The sequence below is a fragment of the Sus scrofa genome, chromosome 15 (assembly GCF_054392235.1).
Source record: "Sus scrofa isolate SSC_HxYL_T2T_F1_AM1 chromosome 15, Sscrofa_HxYL_maternal_Yorkshire_Landrace_v2.0, whole genome shotgun sequence".
NCBI classification, from domain to species: Eukaryota; Metazoa; Chordata; class Mammalia; order Artiodactyla; family Suidae; genus Sus; species Sus scrofa.
In genome coordinates, this window is record NC_139397.1 from 91,970,880 (window position 1) to 91,992,995 (window position 22,116).

The 22,116-nt window shown below is 43.1% G+C and overlaps 1 protein-coding gene and 1 long non-coding RNA gene across 4 annotated transcripts; both read left to right on the plus strand.

Moving 5' to 3' along the window:
- Window positions 1–390: 390 nt before the first annotated feature.
- On the plus strand, window positions 391–13,331 carry LOC146395974 (uncharacterized). Of its 2 annotated transcripts, none has more exons than XR_014829541.1 (5): window positions 391–447; window positions 797–978; window positions 1,317–1,445; window positions 3,065–5,522; window positions 5,701–9,136. XR_014829541.1 is itself a non-coding variant. In XM_084999503.1 (5 exons), the coding sequence occupies exons 2-5, from the start codon at window positions 1,432–1,434 to the stop codon at window positions 12,745–12,747; spliced, it is 453 nt and encodes a 150-aa protein (XP_084855629.1). In that variant the 5' UTR covers window positions 391–447; window positions 797–1,431; the 3' UTR covers window positions 12,748–13,331. The 2 variants fall into 2 exon arrangements, 1 of the variants encoding a protein (XP_084855629.1); XM_084999503.1 differs by adding an exon at window positions 12,531–13,331 and having other exon boundaries at window positions 797–1,445; window positions 3,065–3,137; window positions 7,736–7,884.
- A 93-nt stretch (window positions 13,332–13,424) lies between these two features.
- On the plus strand, window positions 13,425–19,022 carry LOC106506279 (uncharacterized). 2 transcript variants are annotated; one of them, XR_014829542.1, is made up of 4 exons: window positions 13,425–13,624; window positions 16,233–16,344; window positions 18,022–18,166; window positions 18,569–19,022. It is a non-coding gene; the product is annotated as an uncharacterized LOC106506279 (long non-coding RNA). The 2 variants fall into 2 exon arrangements; XR_014829543.1 differs by lacking the exon at window positions 18,022–18,166 and having other exon boundaries at window positions 13,537–13,624; window positions 18,569–18,703.
- Window positions 19,023–22,116: the final 3,094 nt, after the last annotated feature.

Here is a 22,116-nt window from a genome sequence, read left to right on the forward strand (position 1 = left end):
CCACAGCCACACCCACACCAGATCCAAGCCACATCTGCGAGCAGTGCTAGATCCTTAACTCAATGAACAAGGTCAGGGATCAAACATGTATCCTCATGGATGCTAGTTGGATTCTTAATGCACTGAGCCAGAACAGGAACTCCCAAAAGAAGGATAATTAGCCTCTAAGTGGTACCAATACTCATCCAATCTTAATTTAACTGCTCATTTCATCTTTTTTCACCTACTTCTTGTTTCCTGGGAAATGTTAATGGTATTTTATGTTATGGTATAAGTATAACAACTTAATATTATATGCCCTATTATGCAATAGAGCTTTGATGTTGTATGTGAATTGAATTTGTATAGGTTACATCATATTTTGTCACTGATTTATGTTATACACTACAGGGGTGCTGTAGTTCATTTCGGAGTGATCTTTTTTTATAATCAGAGTGATCTTCATTGGTAAGTACTTTTGACATTTGATAAATATATGGCTCAAACACGTTATCATGTAATTTTATATATATTAGCTCATTCAATTTGACTTGCAGTTGTGCGAGACATGTCACGTGCCCACTGTGCCCTGGCCCCTCCAGGCTGCTCTGTTTTACTGACACTCCCTGCGTTTCCTCAGCCACAGCTAATTGGAGGAAGCGGCGGCGGGGGGGGGGGGGGGGGGACCATGTGCAGCCTCTCCATAGCTGGCCAGCTCACTATGGAATGGCCTGGCATGAAATGAGGATGTCCTCTCTCATTTCACTCCAGATTGAGGAATGAGGATTTCAGAGGATTTGGGTTTTCTCTCTTGTAGGTGCTTGGACTGGAAAATACTTGAAGAATAAGTCAGTGAGAATGGCACCTAAATGAATGCCTAGAAACAGGAGCCATAAGGGATCAGGAAAAAATCTACAGAGCCAAGTAGATTTGTGGACTACAGTTTCTGTTGCAACTGTTCAACTCTGCCATCGTAGCCAGTAGAGGCCAGAAACAATAGTAAATGAATGAGTATGACTATGTTCAAATAAAGCCTTGTTTACAATAGCAGTGCAGGCCACATTGAGCCCGCAGGCCCAGAGTTTGCCAATCCCTGGTCCAGATCATGATGTAGGGCCGTGATGGCTCGTGGCAGGCTGAAATGATGAGATATCAAGAACTATGTGGTAAAGAGAGGAAACTCATGGTGGAGAGCAGAATTGACAGTTGGGGATAGGAAACACAAGTGGGCAGTGAACGATTCTCAGGGAGGGGCCCACTCAGATGAATGGGAGGTACTAGAATAAAGACTGACAAAGTCTTACTGAACTCAAAACATCTGTTTCCTTTTCTTGGAGCTGAGCCACTATGCTGTTGAGGAAGGCTAGACCAGGCCACCTGAAGGCTTCACAGAGAGACCCTAGGGGGTGAGAAATCATCTTGGATATTTGAGCTTCAGATGAGCTCAGTTGCATGAGAGGTTCCAGGTAAGATCAATAAAACTACCCAGCTGAGCTCCAGTCAATCCACAGAATCATGAGAAATAACAAATTGTCCTCATCTTAAGCCACTGTGTTTTAGGGTGGTTTGCTATACATCAGTGCATGTGAAACACCATTCTTATTTTAAAAACCTAAATGAGTGTAGACTAAATCTAAATAGGTAATGTTTTCCAGAATATGTGCTACAGGGGTAGTTACATTTTCCTTAGGAGTTTTATTTATTTTGTTTTGTTGAAAAAAGAAATTCGGGCTATTATATACAGAATGGATAGAAAACAAGGTCCTACGGTACAGCACAGGGAACTATATTCAATATCCTGTGATAAACCATAATGGAAAAGAATATGAAAAAGAATGTATATCTATTAATAACTGAATCACTTTGCTATGCAGTAGAAATTAACACAACATTGTAAATCAACCATACATCAATAAAATAAAATTTTTAAAAAGGAAAAAGAAGTTTGGGAGACAGAGTTAAACGAACAAATAGGTTTCTCTAATATAAGACTTTGCCGACTTTTCCCCCAAGATCTTACTATGAACATTTTAAAGCATACCAAAAAGTTGAATTACAGAGTGAACATGCATATACCTACCGCATCAGAGTCTGTAATTAACAGTTTGCTATATTTGCTTTACCATATTTCTCTCCATGTATCCATCCTCTTATTCATCAAATACTCAATCCTAAATTTTTATACATGTCAAAATGTTGCAATCAATAAATTGGTGTGGGGGAACATTCTTACTTTGTTCACTATCAAAGAGGGAAAATATTCAATATTTTATCATTAAATATGTGATATACAGCCCTCATCAGGTTAAAGAAGCTTAACTTGCTTAGTGTTTTTTAAAAATCTTGAGTTAAATTGTTAAATTGTGCCAAATGATTGTTCTGCATCTACTGAAATAATTGTACTGTTTTTCTCTCCAATTCTGTTAATAGGTGAAATACTTTGATTTATGAAAACTAAACCAACTCAGTACTCTTGTCTTCTGTATTACAACTGCATATATTACAAACTCACAATATAGTATTAAAAGTTTTGCCTTATGGAGTTCCCATTGTTGCTTAGTGGGTTAAGAATCTGACCAGTATCCATAAGGATGGGGGTTCAATCCCTGGCCTCATTCAGTGGATTTGATCCAGTGTTGCCTCCAGCTGCAGTGGAGGTCACAGGCTCTGATCTGGTTTGCTGTGGCTGGAGCAAAGGTGAGCAGCTGTAGCTCCAATTCAGCCCCTAGCCTGGAAACGTCCATATGTCATAGGTGCAGCCCTAAAAAGGGGAAAGAAAGTTTTGCTTTATATAATATACATATTTTTTGACTGCGTCTGTGGCATGTAGATGTTCCCAAGGCAGGGATTGAACCCACACCATAGCAGTGACCTGCCACTGCAGTGACAATGCCAGATCCTTAGTGCACTGTGTCACAAGGGACATTTTAAAGAAATGAAGGGACATTTTAAAGAAATAAAGTACTACAGTCGTGTTACCCAGACCATATTTCAAATAAAAAGATCTTACCCCCACCAACAAAAAGAAAAAAAAAAAAACGCAAAAATGGCCTTTTAAAATTTACCCACGTATTTGCTTTTCCAGTGTTCTGCATCCTCTCCTGAAGTCGAAGTTTCCAGCTGGCATCATTTACCCTCATCCCAAAGAACTTATACTGGTAATTCTTTAGTGCAGTTTTGCTGATTAAATTATTCTTGTTTTCATTTCTCTAAAAATATCTACATACTTACCAGTTTTGAAGGATATATTCTCTGGATATAGAATTCTGGGTTGGCAGATTTTTCATTTTGGCACCCAAAAGATGTCATTTTGCTGTGTTTTGGCCTTAATAATCTATAATGTTAAGACAGTTGTTGGTTGTATCATTTTTTTCCCCTTGTATGTAATGTGTCTTTTGTTCCTGGCTGCTTTCAAGATGTTCTTTTTACCTTTGGTTTTCAGGATTTTAATTATGATACACCTGGGTGTACACTTTTTAAAAAAATCAGGCTTTGGGTTTACTGATTTTCTTGAATCTATAAATGTTAGCATCTTTTATCAAATTTGGGAAATTTAGCCATTGTGTCTTCAAATATTTTTCTCCCCCATTATTTCTTCTCATTCTAGAACTCCATTTACTATGTGTTTGAGCTTTTGATACTGTTTCCAGGTCACTGTGGCTCTGTTCTTTTTTTTCTTTTTTTTTTTTTTTTTTTAGTAAATAAGAGTCCAAGTTATTTTACATTCCTGTATTTTATATTCCCTCTTCTACTTAAGAAAAATTTTTAAGGTGTTCCTATTGTGGCCCAGTGGGTTAAGAACCCAACTAGTATCTATGAGGACACAGGTTCAATCCCTGGCCTTGCTCAGTGGGTTAAGGAGCTGACATTGCCACAAGTTGCATTGTAGGTCACAGACACAACTCGGGGATGTGGTGTGGCTGTGGCTGTGGCTGTAGCCAGCAGCTGCAGTTCCAATTAGACCCCTAGTCTGAAACTTCCGTATGCTGCAGATGCAGCCATTAAAAAAAAAAAGAAAAAAAATTTAAGGAGTTCCCAGGTGGCACAGCACATTACAGATCTAGCATTTTCACTGCTGTGGCTCCAGTCCCTGGCCCCAGAACTTCCACATGCCATGGGTGCAGCCAAACAAATAAATAAATAAGTAATTTTTTAAAAATAAAAAACTTTTAATTTTGAAATAATTATAGATTCACAGGAACTTGCAAAGATAGTATAGAGATATCTTGTGTGTATTTTTGACCCAGTTTGCCTCAACGATTTTATCTTACGTAAGTATGGTATAATATAAAATTGACATTGTTACAATGTGAGTGTATAGTTCTTTGCCACTTTATCATGTGTAGATCCATGAAACCACCACCACCATCAATGGTCAGAATTATTGCTTCACACAAAAGATTGCTCATGATACATACTCTTTTATCTTTATATCCACTTACTCTCCCCCATTCCATTTATATCCTCTACCCCACACACACCATTTTTATTACAGTTGTCTTAAGTATTTCCTCTACCTATTGAGAATCACATTAGACAGTATTATAATTTTTGATTCAACTGTCAAAATTTAGAAAACCCCAAATAAAATCTATTGTTTTTACCCTATATATTTACCCTATTGTTCTTCCTTTCTTCCTGATGTTCCAGAATTCCTTTCAGTTCAGAAATCTCTCTTTACTCTCTTTTAGGGTATGTCTGCTGGCCACAAATTCTCTTTTCTTGTGTCTGAGAATGACTTTATTTTCTCTTCATTCTTGAAAGATATTCCCAGTGAATATTGAATTCTGGGTTGCCAGTTTTTTCTTTAAGCACTTGGCAAATGTTAACATTCCTTTCTGGCCTCTACAGTTTCTGATGAGAAATCTGTGATCATTTACATTGTTTTCCCCTTAGACTGTTTTCTCTCTTGTTGCTTTCAAGATTTTTCCTTGAGCTTTTGTTTTTGAGTGTTTGATTAGGATGTGTATGGGCATGGATTTCTTTGTCTATTTATTACAAACATATTTCCATTTCTGTTCCTGAGTGTAACTTCAATAGCTGCTTTATAATCTTTGTTAATACCAATGTATTGATCATTCTGAGATGAATTCTTATTTACTGCCTTTTCTCTTGAATATGGACTACATTTAGGTAATTCTTTGTATGTCCACCGATTTTTATTGTATCCCAGATATTGTGAATGGTTGAAGAGACTCTGGGTTCTGTTACATTCCTCTGAAGAGTACTGACTAAGGCAGATTGAAACTGTAAACTATTTTACTTTGTAGCAAGCAGCAACTGAAGTCTCTGCTCAGTTCTTTTAGCCTTAGATGGACTTCTTGGAATCTGCCCAGGAATATATAGTTCAGGGTCAGTCAGAGATGTGAATAAGGGTTTACATGCAGAATTTAAGGCTCTCCTTACAGGCTTTCTTCTTCCTAGGATTCTCCCCCTTCTTTCACGCTGTTGTGGTCTCACTGAATTTGTCCTCTCGTTCTTCAATCAAGTAAAACTGAGAGTTTTCTACTTAATTTCAGTCTCCTTGCTTTACAGAGACCAGGGCCTTCCCACAGTGGAAAAAAAAAGCAGTCATTTGCTGCTTCCAAATGTAAGCTCTACTCCAGTTCGTGCTTGCTTTTCATTGCTTTCTAGAGTTTTCAGGTAGTTTTTGTTTGTTTGTTTGTTTGTTTTTTGGCTTCTTAGGGCCCCGCCCGTGGCATATGGACGGTCCCAGGCCAGGGGTTAAATTAGAGTTGTAGCTGCCAGCCTACACCACAGCCACAGCAACTCAGGATCCAAACTGCATCTACAACCTACACCACAGCTCACAGCAACACCGGATCCTTAACCCACTGAGCAAGGCCAGGGATCAAACCACATCCTCACGGATACTAGTCAGTTTCATTTCCACTGCACCACAATGGTAACTCCCCAGGTAGTTTTTTCAAATATTTTTTCCAGGATTTTTAGTTGTTATCTGCAGAAAAGTTTGTCCAATAGAAGCTACTCCTCCATTATCAGAAAGCAGAACTTTGAAACTTTTTTTTTAATAAGAAATATGGGCTTTATTTATTTATTTATTTGTTTTTACAGCTGCACCTGTGGCATACAGAAGTTCCTGGGCCAGGGATCTAATTGGATTTGCAACTGCTGGCCTACACAACAGCCACACCGGATCCAAGCTGCACCTGAGACCTACACCACAGCTTGCAGCAATGCTGAATTCTTAACCCATTGAGTGAGGCACAGATTGAACCTGAATCCTCACAGACACTGTGTTGGGTCCTTTACCCGCTGAGCCACAACAGGAACTCATGCAACATTTTTAATTCTAATAGCTAACATGAATTTCCAAGACAGAGAAGATAATATGCAGTATTTTACTAACTGGTTTTGACCAGAGAGATTTTATTTGTTTGTTTTAATGGAACAGCTGCAGAATGACTGCTTTGCTCTGAGAAAAGCTGAGCGAACGACAGCCTTATTCAAGGCACACTTACAACTTCTTGCCAAATACAGACCTTGCTTATTATCTACTTAGATTTAATGCTCACCTAATTAAATGCTATAGGAAACATACCTGATTTAAATGCCTTGCAATTAAAGGTGAGAATCTGACCTTTTTTATAAGGTGAGAATTGTAAGGGTGAGTGATTGTCATCTCCACTTATAATGTCTGAGCATCTAGGTTTGTGTCAGTGGACAAGAGAAAAATTATGAATATGGGACTGTATTCTGGCAGCTTAACACTTTAAGATGGGAATTCAGATGAAAATACAAAGATGGTACATGTAATATGTATTATGTGAAAGCAAAGCAAGTTTTGGTTTGTTTGTTTTTTGTTTTTTGTCTTTTCATCTTTGGCAAGATCCAACAATAAGAGAGGACATGGCACTTGGGGAGATACTAAATAACTTAGCATGGTGGCAGTGGCAGTAGATTGCTGGAGGAGAGAGGAGAGAGAAGAGGCTGGGGTGATAAGCCAACGGCTGGGTCAGAAAGGCTTTGCATGCCATGCCAACCCTGGTACCATTGAAAGACATGGGGCTTTTTTGCCTTTTTAGGGCTCCACCCGAGGCATATGGAGGTTCCCAGGCTAGGGGTCGAATCAGAGCTGACAGTCACAGCAACTCAGGATCAGAACCGCAACCTACTCCACGGCTCACAGCAACGCTGGATCCTTAACCCACTGAGCAAGTCCAGGGATCAAACCCGAGTCCTCATGGATAGTAGTCAGGTTCGTTAACCAATGAGCTACTATGGGAACTCTGGCAAAGCAGTTTTTACACCGACTGAAAGGAACTACTACTGACCAATTCATTACTTTTTTCCACACTATCAACCCACTTATATTTTCCCAATGGTTTTTTGAGCATGGGAGGGGTGGTTTTTGTTTTTTAGGGCCATACCCACGGCATAGGGAAGTGCCCAGGCTAGGGGTCAAATCAGAGCCACAGCTGCCAGCCTATGCCACAGCTATAGCAATGCAGGATATAAGCCGTGTCTGTGACCTATACCACAGCTCACAGCAATGCCAGATCCTTAACCCACTGGGCCGGGCCAGGATTGAACCAAATCCTCATGGATACTAGTCAGGTTCATAACTGCTGAGCCACAACAGGAACTCCCAACTTTTTATTTTTTAATTTAAACCATAGAATAACTGAAAACTGGTATAATAAATACATATACCCTCTAACAGATTCAATAATTATTTACATCTTGCATTTCCCATATTTGCTTTCACTCTGTCTCTCCTTTCCATCCCCACCAGTTTGTGTGTGCATGGGTGTTTTGTTTTGTTTTCAACGAAGTTCCAGGCCAGGGATTGAACTGCCGCCACAGCAGCGACCTGAACCATTGCAGTGACAACACCAGATCCTTAACCCACCGCACAAGAGAGCACCCGCACCAGTCTTTAAGGTAAGTTGCAGGCATAAGACTTCATCTACAAATAGCTCCGAAAAATAAGTTAATTGCACAATATCACCTAATGTCCATTTGAGAAAGTCATGCAGATCTTCCCCCAGATGATGTCTTTGGGTAAGTTAATTTTCCTCTTTATGATGCCGACACTTGGCCTCTGTGCACCAGATTGAATCTCAGAGACAGAGTTTTGGGTGAAATGATAAAGAACAGCTTTCTTACTTTGCCAGGCAAAGGTGAAACTTACAGCAGTAATGGCCTGAACCTAGCGTATACCCAGATTGGGACTTGAACCCATGGTTTTAAATTGGAATCCCTCACCCAGTATCTGGACTCACCGAGGCTCAGGTTCTTCATGTCTCTGCACAGAAGGAATTCAGCGAGAGACAAAGTGATAGACAAGGAATAGATTTATTAGGCTAGGATGCTTGTAAGAGGGGCACATGGGCAGGCAAGGAAGCTCTGCCCCAAGGATCTGGTGGGCTACAGTTATGTCATTCAAGGGGAGTGGGGGTCTGGAAAAGAGCACCTCATCCTTTCTGGGAGTGCTAGCTCCTCCTTGGTATCCAGTAAAGTGTATATTCAAATCAGCAGAAGGGTGGTCCTCAAACTCCTGCCCTAGGTCTGAATCTGAGTGCAGGCTTCATCCCATCTCCCACCCCCAACCCCCAAACAACCAGAGGCAATTCTCACACCTCCACTAGTCAAGCAAGCCTGCCTTGTGCTGATGGCTTTCTTTAGCAATTTTTAACTGAAGCTGTCTTCCAAAGTCCCCTAAGTTTCCCTTTTTATCTGTGGTCCCTCATCAGGACTTTAACTACCTGTGCCTACCATATCCCTATCAAAGGGTTCAAGGATGGGGTTGCTGATATGGATCAGGGCGTGTGCAGGGTCTGCATTCCTTTAGTCTATAGAGATCATCTGTCCTCAGGTAGTCTCCTGATGGGCTTCGGTGGGTCTCAAGGTTATCAAACTGTGACCTTCTCTCTGGAATGAGCAATGTTTCATCAGACAGTTATCATCTTCCATTTGTTGTGGGGCTTCGTTCTGCAGAAGCGCTCAAAGATACTGTGAGGTATATCCCTTGAGGAGGACCCAGGACTCTGCCCCAAGGCTGTCCTTGACTGCTCCTCCTGTGTCTCTGCATCCCCTCCCTTCCCTGATTAGCAACTGTTTGAATCTGCCCTTTGGAATTCAGGGGAGGTCTTGGAGGCCGGCTGAAGGAGGCCTATTTTCTACAAACAAGAAATGGGGGAGAAAGTCTTTCGTGCCCAAGGCTTGTCAACTTAAAAAAAAAAAAAGCATAATCTGAAAGTTGAGACTTAAGTTTTATTTGGGGTGAAATTAGGATTTAAGCCCAGGAGACAGCATCTCAGGTAGCCCTAAAGAAACTGCTCTGTGGTGAGGGGAGAGGTAGGATATATGAGTTTTTGCAACAAAAGGAAGGTAGTAGGAACAAAAGATTTACAGATAACCAGATTTACAGAAAACCAGTTTCTGTGGGAAGATGTAAAGGTCTGGGCCTACTGGAATCACTCTTTTTTTTTTTTTTTTTTTTTTTTTTTTTGGTCTTTTTGTCTTTTCTAGGACCACACCCTCGGCATGTGGAGGTTCCCAGGCTAGGCGTCTAATTGGAGCTGTAGTAACTCGGGATCCGAGCCACATCTGTGACCTACACCACAGCTCATGGCAACACTGGATCCTTAACCCACTGAGCAAGGCCAGTGATGGAACCCACAACCTCAAGGTTCCTAGTCAGATTCATTAACCACTGAGCCACAATGAGAACTGGAATCACTCTTTTGATATGCACCTCAGCTGTAGGCCAGTCTTCTTTGTTTCTTTCCCGAGTTCCCTCAGGGCTTACTGGCTCACCTTTGTTCTCACCCTGACTATGACCTCTTTGGTTTTGTTCACTTTACAGCCCAGGAGGCAGTATTCCAAAGAGGAAAGGGGGAGTAAGTCATCAAGCTGAAGGGTGTGGAAAGTAACATAATGTCTTTTCTATCAAAGGAAATCTTGGTTACTCCATTTTGCTCCAGTTTCGGCTGAAACACCCCCCTGCGACCCCCTTCCTCTTTACCTTTTCTCCCAGCAACAGTTTGTTTCAACTGGCCAATCGGGAAGAATGTGCACCCTGACCTGACCAATGGGAAGGGGACAGGTATACCACCTGCTACCACCTGCATTAGGGATAAAGAGAGAGGGTCTTAGCTTCAGCGTGCACACTTTTTGAGCACCTGCGCCCTTCTGCAGAAGTAAGGAGCCTTGTCAAGATGTCCCCTTGTCCACATGTCTCACTTTTCAACACTGACGACCCGAGCCAGAGTTATCTTATTTGCCAACAAGGGGGAGGTGCATGCAGCCATGCACACATTTTACAGAAGTTTGGCTGCTGGTCTCGTCAAGATTTCTGTTGCCAAAATTCGGCCTCTATCTGCTGGTGCCAAATTGAAATGCAGAGACAGAGTTTGGGGTAAAGGAGAAAAAGATAGCTTTATTGTTTTGCCAGGCAAAAGGGGGCCATAGCAGGCCAATGCCTTAAAGACTGTGCCCGCCCCCCCCAAGTTGGGAAGAATTGCAGGGAGTTTTATAGTAAAAAGGAGAAAAAGGAGGTTTTCAGATAGGAATCAGGATTGGGCAGACATGCACTCTTCTTTCTTTGGGGGGATCTTCTTCATCAAAGCTGGAGTGGGGAGATCTTGGTGTTGAGGCAGGATGGTAACACTGTAGTTAGTGTAGGAGCGTGGGTTTCGTTGCATTCTTTGATGTGGCCATTGAAATCACTAACCCACTCCTCAACTGATAGAAAAGGAATGAGAGGAATGGCGACTCTCAGTCTAAGAAGAGAAGAGCAAAGAAACCTTAAAACTTTTGGGGCATTTCCACCTCTAAGACTCCTATTGGACAAGGACTGATAGAGGTAACTGGGCAAGGCCAATGGGAGAAAACTACATCCTTCTGGACCCCACATTGGTACCCCCCTCTTTAAGGGATTAAAAACACCTATAGGACAATAGAGAGTGGGACTCTTCCTCCTCCTCCCAGTGTCTGTGCTGGGAGCTGTTTGCTTTCCTGTAATAAAGACTTTGCTTGCTTGCTGCCTGTTGGTTCACGAGGTTGATTCTTCAGCACCATGAACAAGAACTCAGATTCTGATGTCATCTTTCCAGCATCAGCATGATCGTGGTGGTGGTCTTCTGGGATATTGCCTAGAATAACGGTACTTGTGAAATGGGCATATGACAATGAGACACCAACATCAAATGCTTTCACTGACATGCGGAATCTGAAAAAAGGACAGACTGAACTTTGCAGAACAGATGCTGACTCACAGACATTGAAAAACCTGTGGTCTCTGGAGGAGACGGTTTGGGGGGTGGGGGGATGTGCTTGGGCTGTGGGATGGAAATCCTGTGAAATTAGATTGTTATGATCATTATAAAAAAATAATAAAATTACATCCAAAAAAAAAAAAAAAGAAAGAAAAGGGCATATAGATCAGCGATTCAAACAAACTAGGAAAGTTCCTGAAAAATGACATGTGCTCATCATCTTTAACCCACAGGCAATTGTGCTCAGGGTGCTTAATTTTTAGCTTATGAGTGATTGTGTTTAGGATGCAATTAAGCCAGGGAGACAGACAAGGAAGGACTCTAAGCTGTTCAGTTTTAAAGTATTCATTTCTAAAAGAAGCATAAGAAATATAACTTTTCTCTTAGGTGTATAAGATGCCTATATCATCATGTGTATCCCTTGAGAGGGAACCAGGATCCTGCCCCGAGGCTGTACTGTTGTTTCTTGACTGTTCCTCCCTGGTCTTCGCATCCCCTTCCTTCCCTGATCAGCAACTGTCTTTGAACCTGCTCCTTAGAACTCAGGGAAGGTCCTGGAGGCTGAATGAGGCCCATTTCCTAAGAATAGGAAATGGGGACACAGAAAGGCTTTTGTGCCCAGGAGCCCCACAGGGCCCTGCTTAGTTACGTCACTACTAGTCACAGACATCAGTCATCATTGAAGGACTTTAGTGTTTTTCTAGATATGAGGAGATGGAAGAATTGGGCTCATAAAATCTCCTAAAACTATCTAACCGTCTGAAGACCTGTTCTGCCAGTTTTCCCAGAGCTCAGAGTGCCCCACTCCTGGTCTCCACCCTGAGCTCCACTGGCGGGGGGCAGGGGTAGAGGCTGATGACAACTGCCAACTTCAGCATCGGTTCACAAGCCCCACCGGGTCCTGCTCAGTTTCATTTAGTGCAGAAATATCTCTCTTCAGAAAAAAAAAAAAAAAAAAAAAAAAAAAAAAAATATATATATATATATATATATATATATATAGTAAAAAAAAAGAGGGAAGCAGAGGATAAGAAAAGGGAAGATCTTGTGAAGATAATATTGGTTACTAGTTTATAGGTACACATAATACCTTAAATCCTATCATACAGCCTAAGAGTTTCTACACTTCTACATTGGTTTATAATTCTACATTGATGTGGCAAATTAACTGCTTTAAGTGGTGCTTTTCTTTCAGGCTTGGGACCAACTGATGCCCAGAAATAGCTTACAGGATGGTCAGAATCTGGTAATCAAATATCACCCCACCCTCTCTGCCTTGCTAAACTCAGCATCTCCTCTAAAACGCAGATCAGGCATCACCAAGGAAAAAACCCTCTCTGGCTCCTGCTCTTCTCCTTCGCCCCTGCTCCTACCACCCTTTAGACTGGATGGAGTGTTTCTTCTCAGAACCCTACTCCTGCCACCAGCCCTTCTCATCAGACTGGACCTGTTGCTCTCTGGCTCTCCCTCTCTGATTTCTGTAAGTGCTAGGGATTTGGAATTTGCACCCCCAGGCTATGTTTGAGCCAGATGGATACAAGCTGAATGCTCATGAAACATTCATCACCAAAATAAGCAAGTCGACTATGAAAGCAAGAGAAAGGGTCAGTGATGGGAAAGAGAGGCTGGCAAGGGACAGCAGAACTGCTGGGAGCTGCTTCCCTCTGTGCCCGGGCAGTGGGGCTGTGGGGCTGGTCCTAGGCTGAATTAAATGGCTCACTGGCCTTTTTCCTTATCCTCTTCCCTCCTAGATTCTCAGTGTCCCAACCCTACTATGTTTCTCTTGTCAAAAGCCATTCACAGGGAGTACCCTTCGTGGCTCAGTGGTAATGAAGCTGACTAGTATCCATGAGGATGTGGGTTCAATCCCTGGCCTCACTCAGTGACTTAAAGATCTGGCGTTTCTGTGGTTGTGGTATAGGCTGGCAGCTGTAGCTCTGATTAGACCCCTAGCCTGGGAACCTCCATATGCCACGGGTGTGGCCCTAAAATAGCAAAAAAAAAAAAAAAAAAAATCCATTCACATTAACAAGTGGCAAGATGGGGACAGGAGGGCACCACAACTTAAAGGAAGTTTCTTGAGACTGAAGCCAAAACACCTCTGACTCGAACCCAGATTGGGACTTGAACCCATGGTTTTTTAAATTAGAAGCATTCACCTGGTGTCCAAACTTACTGAGGCTCCATTTCTTTGTATCTCAGCAGAGCAGGATCTGGCGTTGCTGTGGCTGTGGTGTAGGCCAGTAGCCATAGCTCCAATTTGACCTCTAGCCTGGGAACTTTCATATGCCATAGGTGTGACCCTAAATAAGACGAAAGAAAGAAAGAAAGAAAGAGAAAAAGAAAGAAAGAAAGAAAGAAAAAGAAAGAAACGGACACTTGTGAAGGATACAAGTGAGCAGGTGAGGAGGCTCTGCCCCGAGGATTAGGTGGTCTACGTTTTTATAATCCAAGGAAAGTGGGAAGGGGGGGATAAAGATAGCCTTCCTCCTCATTCTGGGAGTAGACGTCAGGCTGACATCACTAGCTCCTCCTTCATGTCAGGTAAGAGAGTATTTGACCCTATGAGGTCAAACTAGGACCATCATGGTGTTTATTCAAACCAGCAGGAGGGTGGTAACATATGCTGAAATATGTTGAATCATCTCAGGTTCTCTATAATGAGGGTCTTCTCCTTTGGAATGTCTTCCTTCCCTTAAATTCCTGTCGTTGGTCCTAAGGACCATTATCTTGATTTTGTTTTGTTTTGTTTTGTTTTTCGTTTTTTTGTTTTTTTCTAGGGCCGCACCTGCAGCATATGGAGGTTCCCAGGCTAGAGGTCAAATTGGAGCTATGGCTACTGGCCTACACCACAGCCACAGCAATGCCAGATCCAAGCCACATCTGCATGGCTACACCACACCACAGCTCACCACAGCTCACAGCAACGCCGGATCTTTAACCCACTGAGTGAGGCCAGGGATCGAACCCACATCCTCATGGTTCCTAGTCAGATTCATCAACCACTGCACCATGACAGGGACTCCGGGACCATTATCTTGCTGAACTTGAATGCATTCGAGGATCATTATCTTGCTGAAATTGAATGCAGACCTCATTTTATCTTTCACTTAATGACCTGAGGCATATCTGCTTTTATTTACGGTTTTATAGTTAAGCCTGCTTTGTTCCACTATGTTCTGATGGCTTTCTTGAGTGATTAACTTAACAGGGTCTCTCAAAGTTCCCAGGGTTTCCCTCTCTATCTATGGCCCCCTACTGGGACTTCTACAACTACCTGTGTAACTATCCTACTCCATCCCTAATGGGACCACTTAGAGAGCTTGATAAGTGCCCTGGACCTTGGGGAACCCAGTGGATTTTGTCTGCCTCCACCTGGAAAATAGAAAGAGTAGAGAGCTAGCTGCTTAATGGCAGAAGCAAGGAGGAGCTGCGCTGCATTGGGCTAGGCCTGTGCTCCAGAAACTGTTGGGAAAAAAAAAAAAAAAAAAAAAAAAGTGCATCTTCAGTCAGCTGGGCACTTACTCTGTCCTTAGCCAACTCCTCGAAATCTGGTGACGCCTATGGTATTTCTCCTTTAAGAGGTTCTATCGCCTTTGTCAATAGCCCTCCTAGACAAGCCTAAGATGAGTTTCTCTGTATCTCCCCTGAATCCATCTCTCATCTTATGGAGATGCGGACTTTCTTCCCGAGCTACATGAAGAATAGTCTTGGACCCCAGAGAATACATCTTTTTTTTTTTTAATTTATTGTAGTATAGTTGATTTGAAATATCATGTTCATTAGAATACATCTTTAGGAGAGTTCCCATCGTGGCTCAGTGGTTAACGAATCCGACTAGGAACCATGAGGTTTCGGGTACGATCCCTGGCCTTGCTCAGGGGGTTAAGGATCCGGTGTTGCCATGAGCTGTGGTGTAGGTTGCAGACGCAGCTTGGATCCCGTGTTGCTATGGCTCTGGTGTAGGCTGGCGGCTACAGCTCTGATTCAACCCCTAGCCTGGGAACCTCCATGTACCTTGGGAATGGCCCAAGAAATGGTAAAAAAAAAAAAAAAGAATACCTCTTTAAATATAGAATGTTAAGCTTTAGATGGCTAGAAAAGAGGAGGGGAGAGCACAAGCTGAAAGGGCTCCCCACTTACCATAGGGGCATGACCCATAAGTACCCATTTGAAGGACAGGCAGATTTGGGTGGAAAGGGTCCCGGATGAGTGAGGTGTATTGGATCCCACAGTCTGCCCACCTCTGTTCACAACGGAGGGAGCCCAACATGCTAGTTTATATTATGCATCTGGATAAGAGTGTATTCGTGTTTTGTCTTTCTGACAAATGGCATAAAATTACCTAAATCTCACTCTAGGAGAGGAGTCAGCTACCATCGCTTTCCTTCTGGTAGGGAATCGAAGGTGCGTAAGGGGAGAGTGAGGTTTATAGACTAAAGAAGGGACCCTCATGACAGCATTTGATTGTTGAGTGAGCCACTGGGAAGGTGGGGGAGGCTTTTGTTTGTTTGTTTGTTTCTTTCTTTCTTTCTTTTTAGGGCTGCACCCATCGCATATAGAGGTTCCCAGGCTAGAGGTTGAATGGGAGCTACAGCTGCCAGCCTACACCACAGCCACAGCAACACTGGATCCAAGCTGCATCTTCGACCTACACCACAGCTCATGGCAATGCTAGATCCTTAACCCACTGAGCAAGACCAGGGATCAAACCCTCGTCCTCATGGATGCTAGTTGGGTTTGTTACTGCTGAGCCACAATGGGAACTCTCCGGGGGAGGTTCTCTGATTGACTTTCAAGTAGAACTGTCAGTCTTTGATGGGTTCAATATCTACTGGTACATACTAAGGAGATTTCCAGGCCGAGGAGGGTCATAGTGGTTTCCTGTTTCAACTAGAAAGATATCTGGTCTTCAGCTTCAGGGTCAGAACCTTGCATACGCATTTCTTCCATTCGCTAAATATTACAATAGAAATGTAGTCCAAATCAATGTTTTATATGTATTTACAGCTATTTGTATAAATCCATCACATTGAAGACAGATTAAGACTTGTCATCAATTTCCTTAGGGGAGAATGAAAGTGAAAAGGAGAAATACAAGCATTGGATGAATGCTGCACTGGTAAGGGTTGAGATTTCTCTAAAGTTAAGCTTCTGAACTGAGGTCCCTTATTCTGTGGCTCTGGGGCTGAAGGGACTTTGAAATTGGACTGGATCTCTTCGAGGGGGGCAGCTCCCAGCTCAGCCCCGGTTGGTATCCAGGGCCACTGAACGCTCTTCCTTTCTCCACTGGGGTCCAGCCGGGGTGAAGGCATGGAGAGCTGGAAGCAGCCTTGCTCTTCCCAGCTCCAACCTCTCCTAGCAAAGCCTGTGTTTCCCCTCGAATCTCTAGCTAGGGGGTCTTGAGCAGACAGACTGGGGAGAGTCTGGGCCCAAAGAACTTACCTGGAACATTCAAAGGGAAGAAGGAAAGTAAAAGAGGGCTGAGGCAAGGAGAGTAGTGACAACTGTGAAGTGTAACTATTCATCCCGGAGGGAGCAAAGGTACAGGTATAACTTGTATGCGCAAGAGTGTGGAGTGATGATGACGATTCAGTTCCTACAGGATAGAAAATCATTCCTTCCTGAAATTCCCTGGTGGCTCAGTGGGTGAAGGATCTGGCATTGCCACTGCTGGGGCCCAGGTTGCTGCTGTGGTATGGGTCGGATGCCTTGCCCGGGAACTTCCACGTGTCCTGGACATGGCCAAAAAAAAAAAGAAAAAGAGAATCATTCCTTTTCTACCTAGCTTTCCACTCCCATTTTCTGTCTCTCTGTCTCTCTTACACACACACACACACAAACACACACACACTCTCTCTCTCTCTCTCGTGCACACACATCCTCCCTTGCCTGCAATTCATCACTTTAAATCAACATGCAGAACTGGATACACATTTCTTTGCTTCATTAAAAAGACTTTTTGAGTTCCCATCATGGCTCGATGGATTAAGAACCTGACTAGTATTCATGAGGATGTGGGTTTGATCCCTGGCTCTACTCATTGGGATCTGACATTGCCACAAGCTGCAGCAAAGGTCGAAGATGAGGCTTGGATCCTGAGTTGCTGTGGCTGTGGTGTAGGCCAGCAGCTGCAGCTCTGATTTGACCCCTAGCCCAGAAATTCCATATGCTGTATGTGTGGCCCTAAAAAAAAAATGTTCCCACTGTGGTGCATTAGGATAGGCAGCGTCTCTGGAGTCCTAGGACACAGGTTCAGTCCCCAGCCCAGCACTGTGGCTTAAGCATCCAGCATTGCTGCAGCTGTGACAACCCAGATCTGATCCCTGGCCCCAGAACTCCGTATGCTTTGGGGTGGCCAAAAAAAAAAAGGACTTTTTTTTTGGCCATGCCCCAGGGCATGTGGGAGTTCCCAGGCCAGTAGTCCAACCTGAGCCAAGGCAATGACAATGTCAGATCCTTAACTCCTAGGCCACCAGGGAACTCCTAAAAAGACTTTTAAAAAATTCCACCCTCCATAATTATATTAAATGTATAAAGTTGTTCTCCTCATTCTCCAATCAGTTTCTGGTCTCCAACCTTCCCAAGTGCAAATGCTTGAATGATTTCAAGAAGGAAGCATACAAAATCTGCAAGTTGTGAGAATCTTTGTTCCTCCTTCAAGGTGGATGAGGAGAGGGGCCCTGAGGATCAGGTGGTCAAGTGACCTTTTCCTCTGTTGGTGTTCTGGTGGATCCTTGCTCCCAGAGGCCCAGAGGCCACTGGGGGCAGCCAGCCCCGCTCTCTCTCCTATTTGCAGGGCACTGGATTGTGAGCTGATACCAGTGGAGGCTGAGAATCACTCACTCTTGCTGTGACTATCTGTACGGCAAATTGTCTTTAAAGATTTCTTGTCTTTGGAAACAGTGTCCACTGAGTAGGGAATGACAAAAATTATGTTGTAGGTGAGTACTTAATACAGAAAGATGTTCATAAAATATTAAGTGAAATAAACAATATGTAAAACAATTCATAAATATGAATGTACATATATATGTGTGTATATGCATATATACATAACTGAAGACATGATATACCAAACAGTTAATTGACTAATACTGGTTCTCTTTGGGGTAGAGTAGGATAATGGGCATTTTGAATTCCCCTCTGTTTTATCTGTTATATCATTTCCTGTATTTAACACGTATTACTTTTGTACTAAGATAAACATTTACGGCACTGAAAACTATGTATTGGCAGAACTCCATTTGCATGGTTGACATCATCTGAATCTTGGTTTAGTCTAATTTAACAAGAAATCAAAGACCATATTTTTTAAATCAAAATAACTGCGTTCTTAACACCAGGAAAGAGGAACCAAAGCCCCTGCTAAGAGCCCGACTTGGTCAGACACCAGATGGCCCCAGGATGCCTTTGTTTGGCAGCAGCACTGCTGATCCCCAGATCCCCAGAGGCACCAGTTTCCGAAAGTAATGCAAATCACTGGAAGCTTGGCCATGTAGAAGCGTGAGAACTGGATGAAACAGGAAGATCTGGATTCTGGTAAGAATTCATCGTCATCCGGGAGTGGAACCTCCAGCAAGTCACTTGATCCCTCCATCCTCTCCCCAAACAAGCTCTTCTTATTCACTCACCAATTATTTACTGAGGCGCCTCACTGCCCTCGGCTCATGCTGGAATGCTGTGACCCTGTGCTATTTTACAGACTTGCTATGAGTGTGTTATTTTGCAGACTTGTACTCCATTTAATGTATACCACCATTTCCATCATTCTGCAACAGAATTATGTAGAATTCTCAAGATTTGTTTGTTTGTTTGTTTTTCGCTTTTTAGGGCTGCACCTGCAGCATATGAAAGTTTCAGGCTAGGGGTCAAATCAAAGCTGCAGTTGTCAGCTTGCGCCACAGCCATAGCAACCTACACCACAGCTCACGGCAACGCTGGATCCTTAACCCACTGAGCGAGGCCAGGGATTGAACCCACGTCTTCATGGATCCTAGTTGGCTTCTTTACCGCTGAGCCACGACAGGAACTGCTAGAATTCTCAAGCTTTAAGAGTGGAGTAAAACCTTTGTAATCTAGGTATTGAGAGCTCTAGAAATAAGAGAAAGTTAGTGGTCCTCGTAAGGGACTAGGGTAAAGGATAAACAGAGGAAAGAATGGGAGATGGGCGGGAACCTAATTCCTGTGGTCCAGAGCATCTTGGAGGAGGGGGCAAAGGGGAGAAACCCTGAGCCAAAGCTGTGGGGAAAGTTGCAATTCATGGTGCCAAATTCCTAAGCATGATTGTCTAAATGCCTTATTTTCCTCAATGTATGATTCATTATTCTTCTCAGGCAACCCCAGTCTGAACCAAACAATGCTGATATGTTTGCTCTTACTACAGGAGAGGGTGAGATTAAGCTCAACAACGTTGTCCTTGGAGATTGAATATCTAATGGTTAAGATCACAGGTTTTTGACAGATATAGGGAACAAGAGCCAAAATCAATAGACACTGGTATTTTGTTCCAGAAAAACTACACAGACTAAACATGGTCATAAAGGATATAATAGTGTCAGGGAATGTTATTTTTCTACTTCTCAGAAGAAATTTAGATCCATTGCTAGACACAGCCTTTATTGTGATTTTAACCTATCATCATTTGATTGTTTTTCTTCATTGTACAGCAACGTGCTGGCCAAGAAAATCGAAGGCCTCTCAGCAAGAAACAATTGGAAAACAAACTAGTTGGAACTCGCTCACATAAGGACATACGTTCATGTTCAAATGCAAACACACACAGACAGGGATAAATGCCGTTGAAGGAAAAGAAACATGAGGTATTCCATAAGGCAAACTGACTACTAATCAAAATTTAACTCTGAGGAGTTCCCGTTGTGGCTCAGTAAGTTAGGGACCCGACATAGCATCTGTGAGGATTCAGATCTGATCTCCAGCTTCTCTCATTGGGTTAAGGATCCAGGGTTTCTGTGAGCTGCAGTGTAGGTGGCAGATGCAGCTCAGATCTGGTGTTGCTATGGCCTCAGCTGCAGCTCTAGTTTGACTCCTGGGCCAGGAACTTGCTATGCTGCAGGTGCAACTATAAAAAGAAAAACAAATTTCACTTCGAGACCAAAAATACCTTTGGGCAACAGTTGGTGAGCAAATTCCCTCTTAATGAGAGTCCAAGGAGCCCAATGTCAGGCTGTTTTAAAGGGCTCCCCTGTGCTCAAGTATCTTAGGTAAATATGGGGCCGGCCAGGTAAAAGTGCTTTGTAAGTCAAATTAGAGGGTGGTTGATAGGAATGTAGAAGGAAGTCAGAACTGAAGATGTTTCTGGCCAGAGAGTTTGATTCATTAAAAGAACACTAATAGCAACATAAACTCATGTGCCTTTACACACACAAAAATAATGTTTCCTGATTCGTAACCCATGTGGCTGAGAGGGTCTCTTCTTTGTGTTAAGAAGCTAGAAAAGCTCACTTGAGATCATCTTAATGTTCACTTAATTAATAATTGAGATCCTATTAATCCAGAAAAGAGCCATTTGAGGATTTTTGCAGACATTGCAGGTATGGACTAGGGCTCTGTGTATCTTCTCACAATATTGGAGGATTTTATGTGTACAAAGGCCTACTAGGAATCTTCCGCCCTTGCCTCCTTCTCCGTCACACACCTACAGCTCTGCTTTCCCAAGTAAAATATTGTAGCACTATCATGCTTTACAGATTATACCTTACATATTCGGTAATTAAATATGAAAAGTAGGGAGTTCCCGCTGTGGCTCAGTGGTAACAAACCCAACTAGTGTCCATGAGGATGCAGGTTTGATCCCTGGCCTTGCTCAGTGGGGTTAAGGATCTGGTGTTGCTGCAAGCTGAGGCATAGGTAGCAGACACAGCTCAGATCTGGCGCTGCTGTGGCGTAGGCCGGCAGGCAGCTACAACTCTGATTCAACCCCTAGCCTGGGAATTTCCAAACGCCACAGGAGCAGTCATAAGAAGGAAAAACAAAAAATCTGTGTTAAGACCTCAGGAAGTTTTAAGGTGTTGCTTCATAGACCCTTTCAAGCATACAAAGACCTGCAAACTATAAGCTCAGACAGTAGCTTTGCAGAGACTAAGGCAGAGAAGGGCTAAATGAGATTTGTGGGTATGGTTTTGCCTAATGGAGTGGGTCATAAATTGATTCTTAAGAAGCCTGCAATGTTTTTTCCTTAAAGAACTATGATGAACTTAAACCATAAGGGACATCAGGCCTTCGAATTCCCAAAGGGCAGGAAGCAGTCTAAGAGAGCAACTCAGCTGCAAAGATGGGCTACTTTTAGTGGAAAAGGAAAAGTGCCCAAAGGGTAGACTCAAGAGCAGATATGGTGAATGACTTCCAAGAAACAGAACTGAGTCCTCATCAGGGAACTGGCAGCACACACTCAGGAGGATTGCAGAACTGCTGTGAGCCAGGGACTACTCTGGGCTCCCCACTTTTCTCCCTTTTGAGCCTAAGTGTCTATACCTTGACCCACTGCTGTATTTTGGGTATGGTGGGGAGATGGCTTGTCTCTTGAGTCACAGGTGTTCAGATTGGGTGGAGCTACCCTAGGGGATAGTAGCCAGGGAGCCTCAGCCACATGCTACCATAGGATCTGGAAGCATGGATCGATGTCGGGAGACATGTTTCTACAATATTTTCTTAGCCACTCTGTTTCTATTTTCTTTGCTAAAACCTCCATCTTGTCCTGCCTTACTTTACCCCATCTTCCTGCTCGAAAAACAGTTGCAGTGCTGGTAAACGACTTAAGCTTAAGAACAAAGACCTAAAGGCATAAGTTATTCTTAGGGTCAGCTGAATGAGGACAGGGATGCCGGACCTGTGCAGATGGGCACGCCTGTGCAGATGGGCAGGGCGTCTGCAC